The sequence below is a fragment of the Lampetra planeri genome, chromosome 17 (assembly GCF_965212315.1).
Source record: "Lampetra planeri chromosome 17, kcLamPlan1.2.h2, whole genome shotgun sequence".
Lineage (NCBI taxonomy): Eukaryota > Metazoa > Chordata > Hyperoartia > Petromyzontiformes > Petromyzontidae > Lampetra > Lampetra planeri.
Window position 1 is genome coordinate 6,292,913 of NC_136123.1, and position 14,886 is coordinate 6,307,798.

The following is a 14,886-nucleotide window of genomic DNA, read 5'->3' on the forward strand; positions in this document are numbered from 1 at the left end:
ATGGCGAGCGTAACTTCCCTTAACTTTCCCCTCGAATGACCTCAAAAATACGTCGGTGCCGAGGGGGAAAACCTCTCATTTGGCAAGAGGGGGGTGGGGTGGGGTGGGTGGGGGACGGTGAAGTGTGGGGGGCGGGGCTCAGTGAATTCAAACTCCCCCAACGAATTTTGGGGAACGGTGGTGGGGAGGAGGGGGAGTGGTTTGGGGAGGCGGGGTAAATTTCAGCCAATCAGCGGGGGGTAAATTACAGCCAATCGGCGGGGGATAAATTTCAGCCAATCGGCGGGGCGTACCGGGGAGGGGCGGGGACTCGCGTTCTCTCACTGGATTGGTCGATTTTAAAAGATTTCCGTTGTGTACCGGAAGTCGGTTTGGGGCGTGCAAAATTTAAAATTTTTACATTTTTTGGTGGCGTCGTCGTCGTCGTCGTCGTAGGAAGTTGTTTGTTTGTGTTAACAAGAGCAGCGGAGGCGGCCGGAGCGAGTTATAACACCGGTTAATTTGTTGGGAGCGTCTTAATTAATCGGCGTAAATGATTACGAGCGCGTCGCGAGGTGTGGAGGCAAGTGGTGTCGGCGCGGACGGTGAGTTTCGTTAAGTCACTTTAACACGTTACTAAGTATAGAAGGCTTTCACGATCAAATATCATCCATGATATAGGGTTTTTTTTTAATTTCTTTCGTGTTATACAATAACCGCAAATTCGGTTCGTGGTGGATGCATTTGTTGACGTTTGGGGTTTTATTAGGTTGGTTTGAGCAAATTCAAATATCCGTAAGGAGTTTTGGGCCCACCAATTACGACCACGCGGCATTGTTGAACATCGCTTGAAGATGGCTTGTAGTTGGCTCTGTCAATTAGTGATATCATTATTGCAAACACAGAATGCCATCCTGTTTATGCAATCTAATTTCTGCTAGTTAATGCTTCAGTTTGAAACGATGCTGACATTTCGAGTTGATAATTGGTGTATTTTATACAGTCGGCACCATTTCTTTAATGTCTTCTGTTAGTGCGGTGATTGTAACCTCAAGTACTCATACTCCACCCATTCGCATGCAAACCATGAATAGCTACCTGCAATATGTATCCATAATGTGTTGTTTTTGTTGTATCGCGTGAATCTAAATGTGTCGTTAAACCCGCCACCATCCGGCAATTTGTAAGGTTTGTCACGTAAAGGCAACGTGCCAATTCGTTATTAGTACAACACCAGTGTGTTGGAGAGTAAACTCACAACATGTACAAGTACTGTACCACGTATCCTGTGGCGACAAGCCATGGTCAATACACTGCTGGATGGATGGCACCCGCTTCAAATTAGAATCCGCACAGACTCGCGACTACACGAGCCGATGGTGATCGCTCCATCTTCTCCGGCTGACGTTCTCTCTCGCACATTGATACTAATACCCATACACAAGAAGACCGATAAGAGACGTGTTTGTGTAATATTGGGGGTGTAGACAATCGGTTTCCGTGTTAAAAGTGCGCTGGAATTAGCGTCGTGGATAATTTAAGTAAAATTATCGGACAGTTACGCTTCATATATATCGCCTGTCCACAGCACAAAGTATTTCGTTATATACATTTGTCTGCACGAAATAATTGTGTTTTTTTGTGTGCAAAGACACGTGTCTTAGGGGTAAATCATTAATGTATTATATTTCAGACATATTTTGCACATTTCCGTGTTGCGTTTGATGTTCTCGTCGCGCTAATCAAAAGTGAATCCGTTAATGATTTTCGGCGTCTTGTTTACTGCGGATTTTACAGAGAATCAACACTTTGCTTAGAATGTATGGAAACACGGTGGTTTGTTTTGGTGCTGTGTATTTACAGCTCCACGGTATAGTGAGGCCAGCAGAGGGCAGTGCAACACAACGCAATGACTTCCTTACTTTGTTTTCAACTCGCATTTACCAGCGTGGTGAAGTATGGTCAATAACCACCGCAACATATACGGTGTGAAGATGCCCTCATCCAGCAGTGGATTGTGCCAAATGCATCTGTAAATGTATTTATGGTGAACTTTCGCATCGTACGTAGCCAACCGTGTTCATCGGAGGTGCGGAGAAAGGACGACAAACGAAACACAACAAGCAATTCTAACTAAATTAGTTTTCAATCCAGATGATTTAAAATTTGCAAGGAATCCAATGCCTTCCTAATATCGGAAGAGCGTTAAGACTTTGGAGTTTCCTTTGGGTTTTGTATTGTATGTGCCTTTTGTGTCGTTACATATGCTCCCCCAGTAGACACGAACGACGTGGCCACGGACACAGCGATGAAGTCGAAGACCTGCTCGCCACGTGGGTACGTACGGCTTAGCACGGCGGTGTGCGCTTGAGAGTTGTTCTCTGCGATGTTTCCATCGTCCACTAGAGGGCGTTCGAGTGCTTTGTTAAGTCAAACATTACTTGATGCTAATGCGTTGGCAGTGGTGCGCGCACAAGCACAAAAAACGACGCATGCGTCAATACCACTGACGTAGTCCAACGCGTGGTAGGCTTTCGCGACCAATATCCATAATACAGGTTTTTTTGGGGTTAGATCGCGTAAATATATAAATATGTCGTTAAACCCGCCACCACCCGACAGCGAATTAGTAAGGGTTGTCACATAAAAAAAATCTGGCTGTCGCCTGATGAAGCTAGTTGTAATTACTGGCGAAACGTCGTACTCCGATTGTAAACGTTGTGGCTTTGCTTTCCAACACACCGATGTGCTGTATTAGGAACGAATTGGCATGTTCTGTTTACGTGACAAATCTTACTAACTAGCCTTTTGCCCATCCAAGGACAGGTGTATTGCAGTAAATCTGAAACTTGCAAGCGAAAAGCAGACTGCGACGTCATATTCATTGCATCAATTCGTGTGCAATTTATAAGGGCGTGGTGATGCAGACCTATTTCATTTTAAGGTTATAATCCCTTGTTCATCGTGACGTCCTTTTCACTTTGATGTCTCAACAGCGTTACGGAGATCGTGTGACGTGAGGGTTCTGCCTTTGTCGTGAGGGTTGTGAGTTGACACCGAGGAGGGGGGAGGAGGCACCTCGGCCCCCCATGTGGAGTGACGTCACCCGCTAATTATTATTAATTGAGGGGAGGGGTCCATTTGGAGGACATAACCTGTTCATGATTATTAATGAGGGGAGCTGGTCGATGTGGAGTGATGTCTCTTGCACATTATTATTAGTGGGGGGGGGGGGGTCCATTTGGATGACGTCACTTGCTACTGAAAATTAATTAGGGGGAATGGTCAATGTGAGTGACGTCACGAGCGTTAAGAACAGACATTCCTGGGTGCTTATAGTAGGCATATTGACTGCGGCGGGTGGTGCTAACCCCAAAAAAATGCATTATGAAACATAACAGGTGACGTTTTGTAAAATTACCCTTTTTGATTACGCAAAGAGAAGCCAGAGATATATGATAAGAGTGGGAAGACTGCAGATTACACGAAAAAGATAGTAATTCAAAACATGTATTTCTTATGAACAATCTTGGTAGCTGTAGAGTAACCATAGTTTGTTAAATTGTATGAGTACCAAGGATGGTGGCCTCTCAACAATTTATACAATGTATACTACTGTTGAATGGTAGATGTTAATCTTTTCTCTGATTCTTTATTTAGACTGGAGGTATCCCCAATGAGCCACGCAGTGCTTTTTCACAGATGTGCAGCATGGGCGGGCCAGCAGGTAAATGTTAACTATATTGGAATATAGAGGTTCGGGACTCTACTAAATCTTAATTTTAGAACTTTCGTGACTGCAGGAATTATTATTTGTTTCTTTCGGTTAAGTCACGTAGAAGGGAAATAATAAAATAATAATTCTAGATTTGAAGCTTTCGTGACTGCAAGGATTCATATTCTTAGGTTTTTTCGGTAAAGTCACGTAGGTAAGACGGAGGCTTGTGTTGCCTCCGAAACGTCGTGATTTGTATTTGTTTCTTTCGGTTAAATCTAGAATTAAACCCTGATCTTATAGAGTTGAGGCACTCCTAAACGCAAGGAATGACGCACAGGAGAATTTGATTGTACAGATGGAGAGTGCAGCCATGGAGCAAATATCTACAGTTTGGTGGAGTGTTTTTTTGGTATTTCCTTCCCAGCATTGCCCTTCCATCCAAGTTCAAAGCCATTGGTCAGAAACGCCCCCTTTACCATGTGCCTGCCAAGTAAGTGTACCTGTGGTAGTGTATTCAGCTGTGGCCCACACATAAAACTGAGACCCCACCAAGACATGCTTTTAGCATTGTCACCTGCAGTGGAGAAACGCTTGCTTAGAATTGCTTGCATGGCTTAAATGTTTTGCTTGGCAAGGCATAATTTGCATGTGGTGGGGCTCAGATATATGCCATGGTACATAAGTATGGGTAAAATACTAATTTAAGGTTATGTTTCTCCAATGCCCTTGATTTTTTTTAATAGACGCATGGACGTGACCAACAAGGCAAAGACCACGGAGGAGATGGAGCTGGAGAAGATTAAGCAGCTGCAACTGGAGCTTAAAAGGCACCGAGAGATGGCCCAGAAATCACTACGGATGGTGCAGCATAGCTCAGGTTGAATTTTAAATTAAACATATACTTTGTTAATACACTACTTTGTTCTTAAGTGCCATTTGTTTGAGAATTGATTACTATGATAAATAATGTATATGCCTTCCAAATAACTTATCCTGCTTTGAAAAGTGATATACGTTTAATACACCCCTTATATTTTGTGAAATGCATAAGAATGCTGAAAGTGTTAAGCAAAAACGAGCGATGTAATGAAATCAATCGAATTACAGTAATAATTGTGAACATGGTAAAAACAACATGCAATTCACAATGAGTTGATTTGCCATTCAAATTGGAAAACAAGTTACGAAACTCATTAAAATATCAATATTCAAATACGCCGAGCTATTTCATTTCATCGAAACCCGATATATTTTGAGTTGGTATCGGTAGTTCCAAACACTGGCCATTTTAATAGTCCGATTTGCGTGGTTGGCTATGTACGGTGCAAAAAAAGTTCAACATGCATGTAAGGAAGAGGTGTAGAAGAATCGCTACAAGCTATGGGTTACTGGGCCAGCAAAATTATACTGTCCTTAATGTCTGTTGATAATGTACTGTCATGCTAAAAAGGCAAGTTTTTGTGTGCGTGAACAATTTGTTACGTAACTGGCAAAGGTTGGTTGTATGCATGTGCAAATGTATTTTAATAATGAAATAGTTTTCCCATTAGGGGACAGTTGAAAAATGTCAGTGTTGCATTTTAAAAACAAAACATGTTTTCAATTACCAGCACGAATTTGATACTAAAACTATTCAATCTCTTTTTTTTTTGCTAAGTGCACATGCCTCTCAAGTCCACGTGCATGCCCACTTTCCCAGTGGGTTTCAATTTCCACACGGATGGAAGAATTAAGCGGCACGCCATGCAGCAGCCATCGCTGGGAGCCACACAGAGTACAGACAAAACCCACCGACGTTCAAAAAACAGCATTGTTGCGGTAAGTGTGAACCTTTGGTATGAGCGGCGTTACGATACCCTCTGAATGCCAAGACACATTGCATACAAGCCTTGCGGATTATCCTGGAGACTCACGGTAACATTCCCCCAGTTTTGGGGACAGTTGTGCGCTCACTCTAACCACGCTGCATGAAAATACAGGCGTGTGTGCACTCCGCATGAGGAACGTTATTTGAACTTGTTAACTTAGAAATGTCTAAACCAAAAAAGTGTTCATCTTTTTCTTTCAAAGACAATGCATATATTATCAGAGTATTTCGTTTGCATTCTGACCACAAGTATTGTGGTTAATGCAGACATGATTCCTTGTAAAAGGTTTCAGTTTGGTGTTTTAACATCAACACCTGTTGCCAGAAAAAAGGGGAAAACCTATTCTCATTTCTCCTTCATGTAAACCCTAAAGCAGTGGTTCTTAGCCTGGGGTGCACGCTCCCCTGGGGGAGGGTGAGATGCCCTTTCTGGGAGTGCGACACATTGCAGATTTTTTTTAAGGTAAATCATCGAAACACAAATTAAGCACGGGCATGTAAGTACAACTACTTGGTTTCATCAAACCTATGTATTAGCATACATTTTTTCACGATTCACAACCAAAGGGGGGGTGCAAGGCTGCAGTAAAAGTAAAACATCACTGCCCTAAAGGGTTCGAATCAGACCCACACTGAAAGACCATGGGAAACCCAAGAAATTGAGAAATGGAGGCACAGAAACATTTAATGATGCTGTAGGCAAGGGAAAAAAGGGATGTGTGGGTATAGGGATTATCGTGAATCAATGATCATCCTTGAGACTTGCGAACTATGAAATGGGCCAAAAATAGTGACTTTAGGGTCCATCTCTGATGAAGTGAACAAACGTTTTTATTTTATGGCTTTCTTGTTGCAGGCCAAGAGTTTGCAGCAAGTGATGTCCAGTCGGCTGGCTGGAGGCTTACCTGTGTTGAAGAGAAAACGTGAAGGGGGTGACGCAGGTGTCGCCAGCAACTCCTGCATGTCTACACGGTTGAAGTCAAGGATGACAGCACCACAGACAAGTGGGTGACTGCATGACACGGCTATGTAATGAACTACAGAATATTTACCTGTGCAGTGCAATATTGTCTAAATACTGGGGAGAATTACTCTAGTTGTCAATATAATGCTGCATGAAGCCTGTACAGGTAATGGGGAGTTATTTCACTGGACTTTACCATGCTGGTTAGTGTGGGTTTGTGAAGGTGGGGAGTATAGATGCGAGAGCAAATAATGACTACCTAGTTCAATGCTACTATTATAAACAATAACAATTACATCTTCAAAAGAGCTCCAAAAGATTGCTGGAATCTTATGTGTGGAATGTTTGGCTGTTGCATTTTACCCATAGGTGAGCCAAACGTGAAGAAACTGAAAACTGACGCCACCAGTCAACGAAATGCACCGCGAAAAGTACAGTCGGTTCAACCTCTGGCCAAACGAGCTTGTGTGCGGAAAACCACAAACAGCAGAAGCACCGTGTCTCGGGGAGAGGAGAACGCCAGGCCAGCCCCTTCAACTCGGCACCCTGTGATACCGGTGACGAAAGCCGGGCAGCCGGGTGGCTCTAGACCTCCACCTCGTCCCCTTGGTCTGCACTGCTTGAACTGGGAGACAAAGAGCCGAGCAGGGCCTACGGGCAAGAGTGCGGCTAAGATTGCACCAGCAGACAAGCTGCAGTCGAAGGTGTGATGTCCTGTTTTTTGATTGAAGCCAGCAGTTTGAAGTATTATTTGGATTTTGATTTAAAGCTTTCGTGACAGCAGGGATTCATATTCTTGGTTCTTTCGGTAAAGTCCCTTCTACGTGACTTTACCGAAAGAACCAAGAATATATATTATTTGGATGTTTTCACAATTGTATAGGCCGAGTACACATGTTTTGGTGTTGTCAACTTGTGTTGCTCTGATGGACAATGGTGTTAATGCATTTTGTAATATTTGCCTTAGAGTACCATTTAAGAATGAAATTTTTGGGAACACGCAGTATATAAAGTTAACTTATTCTTTTGTTACTCGCCTTTTGCCTGTACAAGGACGGGTGTATTGCAGTAAATCTGAAACTTGCAAGCAAAAAGCAGACCGCAACGTGATATTCATTGCTTTCATTCGTGTGCAATTTGTAAGGGCGCGGTGACAGACCTATTTCATTTAAAGGTGATAATCCCTTGCTCATCGTGACGTCCTTTTTACTTCCATGTCTCAATAGCGTGACGGAGATCGTGTGACTTGAGGGTTCTGCTTTTGTAGTGAGGGTTGTAAGTTGAGGAGGAGGAGGCCCCTCGCACCCCCCATGTGGAGTGATGTCACCCGCTAATTATTATTAATGGCGGGGGGGGGGTCCATTTGGAGGACGTTACCTGTTCATGATTATTAATGAGGGGGCTGGTCGACGTGGAGTGACGTCACGCGCGGGACATACAAACATTCTTGGCTCATAGTTAATAACCTATGGAATGATCTTCCCCTTCCAGTATATGGAATAAATTAAATTCTAAGTTTTTTCTTAGGCATTGTGGTAATGTCAAATCTATCATTAATCTTTGGAATATAGTGGTATACACATACAAGACATGCATTCTTACGTGCAGTTCTATTAACTTGTGTGTATAAAAATAAATATATATTTTTAGGATCGTAACATTCCCATCATTCAGCACTTGCATTTTATGACAAGCAATACTATATATACACGTTGCTCTGTAGTAGCTGGCCATATCAGTAGTTGGGCCAGCTGTCAAGCTCGGCATTACTAAAAATACTTCCAGAAATTCAAGAGATGCTTTGGTGAGGATTCATTATAACCATAAAAGAGTGCATGTTGCCAAGGCTGGAAAATATACGCTGCAAAATGTCAACCATCACATATGGTATTGCTTGGGAAATTGCTTCTCCATCTCATGGAGTTGGCATTGTAGAATTTCCATGGTGGTACATGGGGCATCTGTAGAGCTATTGTATGCTTACATTTTCCAGAACATATGCTGCCGACTGTCATTTGAGTTTTTAGAAATAAATTCCTTGGCGATTAGATGAGCTTCACTAAAGCTCATTACACATTAATACAATTATTTTTCTTCAATTTCGAAAACAGGATGCATAACAAACTACTCGTTCTGCACTTGGGACACATGCTCACCTCGACTGGATGTTAATTTTACAGAATTTCAAGTCCATTGCATGCTACGGCCTGGTCAATGCTGAGGCTTGTTGCTATATTGTTGTTGTTCGCACTGTGCTGCAGGTACACAAGGCCAACCCTGTACGACGGTACAAGAAATTGGAGGTGATGGGCAGTGACAAGCCCCTTACCAGCCCAGTCTCTCCAAAATTCTCTACTCGTTTCAACAAATGAACATTGTTTGCATGTCACTGTATATATAAGAAAGTAGTTTTGCGCGAGCGTGTGTGTGCGAGTCTCACGCGGTACTTGCCTCCCAAAATGTAATGCCGTTTCTTTCCGGTACACGGAGAAAGGAAACCATTACACAATGTAACACAATTTTTGTTCCTGGGTAGTAAGTGTTCTTTCGTAATTGCTTATGCCTCAAAAGTATAGAAAATGGCTGTTATTCCCCACAAACTTTGCTTTTGTGACCAGGACAGTGATATTTTTAAATTGACCTATTTTCAATAAGAAAACGGGCGAATGTGTCTTTTAGCTCACAGAAAAAAACTAAATTACTCAAAATTAACATGTATTTATACTAAAGTAATACAAAAATGACTACGAAAGATTTAGTAGTTTTTCGAGATTTACGATTATACTGTAAATCACTTTTACGAATCAGCCCCCAAATGTAGTTTATAACAAAATTCCGAGCAACAATTGTCCATCTTACTTTGTTTTTTTTTTGCATTGCTTGCAGGTGAAATGAGGTGCCCAGGGTTTGTCTTGATCCTCGACAGGCATGCCCAAATATATGTCAGATGCTTTCACAGATTACTTTTTCGCTCTCGTCTTGATAAATTGGCCGCAGACGTAGCAAAATGCGTCTGCCAGATGCTTGCAGCCTCTTAATGCCATCACAGAAAAATGCAGATATCCTTATGGCGGTACCCCGGGGTACCAAATAATACAAACTGGCCGAGGCAATTAAATATTGTATTTCTGGGACACTTTTTTCCAGGGGTGTACTTAACTCCACGACTGGTGTACCAATCAATTCGAAATCAGTGCCACTCCGCGATGTTGAAACGCAGCGAGGACGATTGCGCTGAAACCCTGAACGCTCGTACGCACCGTAGTGGTGCATCGTGTACAGCTCGTCGAGATGAGTCGATTGCTGCATCGCCGACCATCAACAGACAAAGTGACAAAGTGGACATTATGCGAGAGCCGGGGTACTATGGTATCCCGAGGTACCGCCATAAGGTTCATATGTATCCACTTAGGCAGCTGGAACTAAACTGAACTGGTGGGCTTAAGGCCCCTGTATTTATACTACTATTTATATTACTGGAAAGTTCTAAAATGTTCTAGAAGTTACTCGAAGTTTACTCGGCACTGAATCTATCTGGAATGTTCAGGAAAATAGGTACATTTCAAAATATCACTGTCCTGGTCATAAAAGCAACGTTTGTGGGGAATAGGCATTTTCTTTGCTTTTGAGGCATAAGCAATTAGGAAATAACCCAGGAACCAAAAGTATTGTTAGTGTTATCAACCACAGGGGGGGGGGGGGGGGATTTATCCCATTCACAATTTTACAAAAAACTTAACCCTATTTTAATTGTAATTTGTTCATCATTGTACAATAATAGTTGTAGTGATTTTATAATGCTTTATCTTGGGCTTTTTTTTTAAGTAAATCCATGCGAAACATTTGTTATTGTCCCCTCCCCCCGGATAATTCAGTGGTACCTTCTGAATAGCCCAAAAGCTACGGTGAGCAATGTGGATCAAAGCAGATGGCAGTAACGCGATTTATTATCACGTTAATTTGCCATCATTGGGCTGATGTACGTAAGAATATTTAAAATTGCAGAATCCGGTGAGCTATTAAGCTCTTTTTTTTACAGATGTCCAGTAGGGGTTGGTAAGAAAGTTATAAGTATAAAAACATGATCGTGCTGTTCAGCAGTCGCTTTACCTTCCAGAGTTTACGTTACAACTGCCCCTTCACAAGCTATGTTTGAAAGTTGTAGCAGCAATCGTCGATTCAAAATAACTGGAGAACTAGGGGTCGGCACGGTTTGAACCGACTCAAACTGGTTTCAAATTGAGCAAGCCAAACCAAACCAAACCAGCGACGACTGAACCAAACCAAACCAAAACCAAACTAAGCTAAACCAAACCTCTTGAGTTGGCTTGAACCGAAAAGATGCGCGGCAAACAATATTCGCATTCAATACAAATATCAAGTGTATTAATCGCTAATTTCTACGCAGGCTTTCTTCATATTGAGATTCACTAGCAAGTACTGGACGACGATGTCGTCCACAGCCATCTCCTTAAGCTTGGCACGCCCAATGTCCTTGAACGCAGTGTGGTAGTTCAATGGCAGTGAAACCCCAACACTAGGCAACATCCGCGCCCACGAGCGCACACACATCTCGGCCTTGAACGTGCACTTGTGCAGGTTTGGTCGGTCGAGAAAGGAGCGCTTGGCGGCCGAGTTTGCTCTCTCGGAGGGCACGGACGACGCCGGGATAGGCAAATAGTCGAGGGCCACGCGTCGTAGGCGTGGGTACTTGCCGCCGTACAGCTTCCACCACTCGACGACGTCCATGCTCAGGTCCTGAGTCGGCTCAAGCAGGAAGCGGTCGACCTCGGAGGCGGCGCCGTCGTGAGCGTTGGGCGCGTAGACCATGTCAAAGAGGATGTTAATGCCGCCACGCGGCGCCGCCTTCGGCGCCGCGTCCGTCGTCAACGCTGGGTAGCGCTGGTTGAGAATGTCCGTCATCATGTCCTTGATATTGCTGTACTCGGTGCTCGAGGCCGCGGGCTTGGGGTGGCGCAGGTCGAGAAAGCGGGCGACGCGGCTTGGTTCGGACGAGAGAAGGTCGCTGTACTTGACCATGTAGTCGGAGATGGTCACGGCGGCCGAGCTCACGACCACATGAGGACTCGGGCGGTGGGTCATGCAGTGGCTCAAGAGAGCCTCCTGCGCCGTGATGGCGTTCGAGATGGTGCAGTACTCCTCGGCGCCCATGGCATCGGAGATGGCCGCCGGCTTCTCCAAGAACTGGCAGAGCAGCGCCGCCTGCTCCCACTGCTCGTCCGACAAGCCGGCCTGGCTCCGCGACCAGCCGGGCTCAAGGCAGATGGCGTCGATCACTTGGCGCTGCCTTAGCGACGCCGTGAGCATCACGTACGTGCTACCCCAACGTGTGACCACGTCGAGGCAAGGCGGCTGCAGCGGGCACTTGAGGTAGTGCCGCGCGAGCGACGTGTAGGCCGCCCTCTTCGTCTTGCTCTTGCGGATAGCGCCGAGCGTCGCGCGGAGGCTGCGCAGCAGTGTCTCGAACGCGCCGAATGAGGCCTTGACGCCGAGGTTGACGCAGTGCGCGATGCACCGCAAGCAGCACGTCGAGCGCAGGTTGCTCCCCTCGAGGAGCGTGAGGGACTTAGCGGATGCGACGGCGTCAGAACCGCTGTCGGTGACGACGGCGAGCAGGCGCGGCCACACGCCAAAGTCGTCGAGCAGCTCGTGCAGGCGCTGCGCCATGCGCTTGCCCACGCCTTCGCCCGGGGCCACCCAAAAGAAGTCAATGATGCAGTTGCACATGGAGAACGACGCCGGGTCCATCCAGTGGAGGGTGACCGAGAAGAAGCCGGTCATGGCGTCGTTTGTCCAACCGTCGTAGGTCAAGGAGACGCAAGAGCCAAAAGTAGTAAAGTACTGTAGCACGAGTAGCTTGAGGACGACATACATCTCGAGCATGCGGCGCTTGACCGTGCGCTCAGACTTGGGCTCGTAACCCGGGGCAGCTCGTTGAAGAAGAGTCGTAAAGGGATCCGATGTTACGTGTTTATGGCCTAGACCACTCGTCGCGATGTACTCGGCGACAAAGCTGTCCATGGCCTTGCTCGCGTGCGCTGACATGGGCGTGGCCATCTTGGACTGCACGAGCAAACCCTTCCCCGTCGGCGGCGACGTGACGACCGTGGGCGACTCGGGGTTGACGATCCCATGGGTCTTGAGATGCTTGATACGGGTGCCCGAGGAGGTGGAGCCCGCGTACTGGAGGGTGCAGATCTTGCAGGTCCGGCTCTGCACGTCGCCCGCGGCCTGGCTCGTCTCAAAGTACTCGTCGTGCCACAGCGCTCGGGACACACGGGCCTTCTTGGGCTTGGGCTGCGTCGCGGTCTGCAGCGCTGCGGCGCCGAGGGTGCGCATGAGGCTCTGCCGCGTGTCGCCGCGCGTGGCGTCCGGGCTCTTACGTTCGCTCGCCATCGGCTCCTCGTCGCTACCGGCGTGTTTGGTCTCTTCCACGTCGTGGATGAGATACCTTGTGATGCTGGAGCCGCCGGGGATGGCGCCGTCTTGAGCCGCTCGAGCCATGGAGATGCAATTGCAAAGTGAATTCGCAGGCAAAGGCAACTACAGCATGTCCTTTCGTGTCGCCTTTACAACCAACCAAACTAGTTTGAGCCGGTTCCACCCTGTCCGAGCCAAACCGAGTCGGTTTTCGTAGCCCCAAACCAAACCGAACCAGTTCAAACAGAGCCAAACCAAACCGATTTGGTTCGGTTCAAACCGCGGTTTGGTGGTTTGAGCCAAACCGTGCCGACCCCTATGGAGAACCAAGGTCTCTGCAGTGGAACGAGACTGCATCTCATGTTCTTGGTTCTTTCGGTAAAGTCACGTAGATGGAAACCAAAAATTAAAAGCAAAAAAACCCACGACGTTTCGATCGCAACACAAAGCGGTCTTCAGGTGGAGAGAAAATAAGACTGAATCTACCAATTGACAAGGCTTTGCATTGACGCGATGATTGACCGTTTATCTTCATGGGAAGAGTTTTCATTCCTCGCATTACAGTGATCAGCAACGAATCCAGTCTTCCGTTCCAACTGCGAAGACCGTTCCCTGTTCAAGTTGTATTTGCAAACACCATCAAAGCTCAAGGACAGTCCGTTCATCATTTGGGACTGTCTTTGCCGAAGCCAATTTTTGCTTGTGGAAAGTTGTGACATTGTCAAGGGTTACATCAAGATCTAATGCCACCGCATTGATTGAAGACCTAATTTGTTCAGAAGAGGATGGAGTGTATAGGAGAAATGTTGTAGGTCGTGATAATACACTTCGCTTCAGTTTTCGAATTGCATTTGATACAATCTTTCTGCATACTGTGACACAGATCTCATCGCTTACATATTCACGCATGAACAACCTTATCCCTTGGGTCCGGGTAACGCCCCACCCCCCAGCCAGTACTTGTACATTTGTACTATATTGTAGCTCAGTTTCCTTAACATTACAGCAAGCGGAATTACATGTACGAAAATTAAGTTAACATTTTTAGCAGATCAGTTAATCTGCTGTTCGGTTATTTAAAGCAATTATCCTTCAGCATGTTTTATTCATTGTATTTCATTAACCAGCTCGGTAACCTTAAGAATTAAGCATTTAATGATATGTAATGAGTAGTTAAGTTTAGATTTGTACCATCTGTGCGTTTGTATTCTGCAATGAAAATTTAAATCAACTCTTGTAGTTGTCAAATGGGACGTAACATAGGTCAACGTTTAAATGTTCAGATTGACGTTACATTTTGATTTAAAGGATTTGAAACCATGTAACTTGCTTTTGTGCTATTCTGCAGTCTGCCTATTAAGCTACTTGTACATTTTTTAAGCTGCATTTTTCCATGGGCGTGGTTGTAAACAAAAATAAACCTAATTTTACATTTTGTCATCGTGTTTATATAATGTATGAAGGACATAAAAGCGTTTAACCTAATTTTATTAGTGTTTTATTGATTTTTTTTTAACAAAGTTCAATGCAATTGCAGATGTGGCAAACTTGAAATGCAAAGTGAAAACGGAAGCCAAAGCCTGGGATGCATTTGTATGTGAAAAGAATAGCCTAAAAGTGTAAGACGCACGTACTTTCTACTATTGTCAATGCATTGCAATATTTGTCACGGTAAAATAAAAATCTTCTTGGTTCTTTCGGTAAAGTCACGTAGAAGGGAAGTAATAAAATAATAAAAATAAAACAAAATAATTCTCACGACGTTTCGGCTACAACGCAAGCAGCCGTCTTGAGTTGTAGCCGAAACGTGAGAATTTTATTATGTTTTATTATTTTATTACTTCCCTTCTACGTGACTTTACCGAAAGAACCAAGAAGATGAATCCCTGCAGTCACGAAAGCTTTAAATAGAAATAA

At 44.9% G+C, this 14,886-nt stretch overlaps 2 protein-coding genes across 6 annotated transcripts; one reads left to right on the forward strand and one right to left on the reverse strand.

The window, feature by feature from the left end:
* The first annotated feature begins 350 nt into the window (after positions 1 to 350).
* On the forward strand, positions 351 to 9,486 carry LOC144723321 (uncharacterized). Of its 5 annotated transcripts, XM_078602022.1 has the most exons (9): positions 422 to 584; positions 2,256 to 2,316; positions 3,640 to 3,706; positions 4,122 to 4,187; positions 4,441 to 4,574; positions 5,355 to 5,515; positions 6,421 to 6,568; positions 6,898 to 7,232; positions 8,790 to 9,374. In XM_078602022.1, the coding sequence occupies exons 5-9, from the start codon at positions 4,445 to 4,447 to the stop codon at positions 8,898 to 8,900; spliced, it is 885 nt and encodes a 294-aa protein (XP_078458148.1). In that variant the 5' UTR covers positions 422 to 584; positions 2,256 to 2,316; positions 3,640 to 3,706; positions 4,122 to 4,187; positions 4,441 to 4,444; the 3' UTR covers positions 8,901 to 9,374. The 5 variants fall into 5 exon arrangements, with proteins under 5 accessions (XP_078458145.1, XP_078458146.1, XP_078458143.1 ...); XM_078602017.1 differs by lacking the exon at positions 3,640 to 3,706 and having other exon boundaries at positions 402 to 584; positions 8,790 to 9,486; XM_078602018.1 differs by lacking the exon at positions 3,640 to 3,706 and having other exon boundaries at positions 403 to 584; positions 2,259 to 2,316; positions 8,790 to 9,486.
* A 1,428-nt stretch (positions 9,487 to 10,914) lies between these two features.
* Positions 10,915 to 13,053, reverse strand: LOC144723200 (uncharacterized). The gene has a single exon (XM_078601730.1). The coding sequence runs from the start codon at positions 13,051 to 13,053 to the stop codon at positions 10,915 to 10,917; it is 2,139 nt and encodes a 712-aa protein (XP_078457856.1).
* Between the last annotated feature and the right edge of the window lie 1,833 nt (positions 13,054 to 14,886).

What these genes read in the sequence shown, in the direction of transcription:
- LOC144723321 (XM_078602017.1), top strand. Translation starts at nt 533, where the DNA reads ATGATTACGAGCGCGTCGCGAGGTGTGGAGGCAAGTGGTGTCGGCGCG. An exon ending in CAAAAAACAGCATTGTTGCG is followed by an intron (nt 5,516 to 6,420) that starts GTAAGTGTGAAC and finishes TTCTTGTTGCAG; the next exon opens with GCCAAGAGTTTGCAGCAAGT. An exon ending in GATGACAGCACCACAGACAA is followed by an intron (nt 6,569 to 6,897) that starts GTGGGTGACTGC and finishes TTTTACCCATAG; the next exon opens with GTGAGCCAAACGTGAAGAAA.
- LOC144723200 (XM_078601730.1), bottom strand. Translation starts at nt 13,053, where the DNA reads ATGGCTCGAGCGGCTCAAGACGGCGCCATCCCCGGCGGCTCCAGCATC.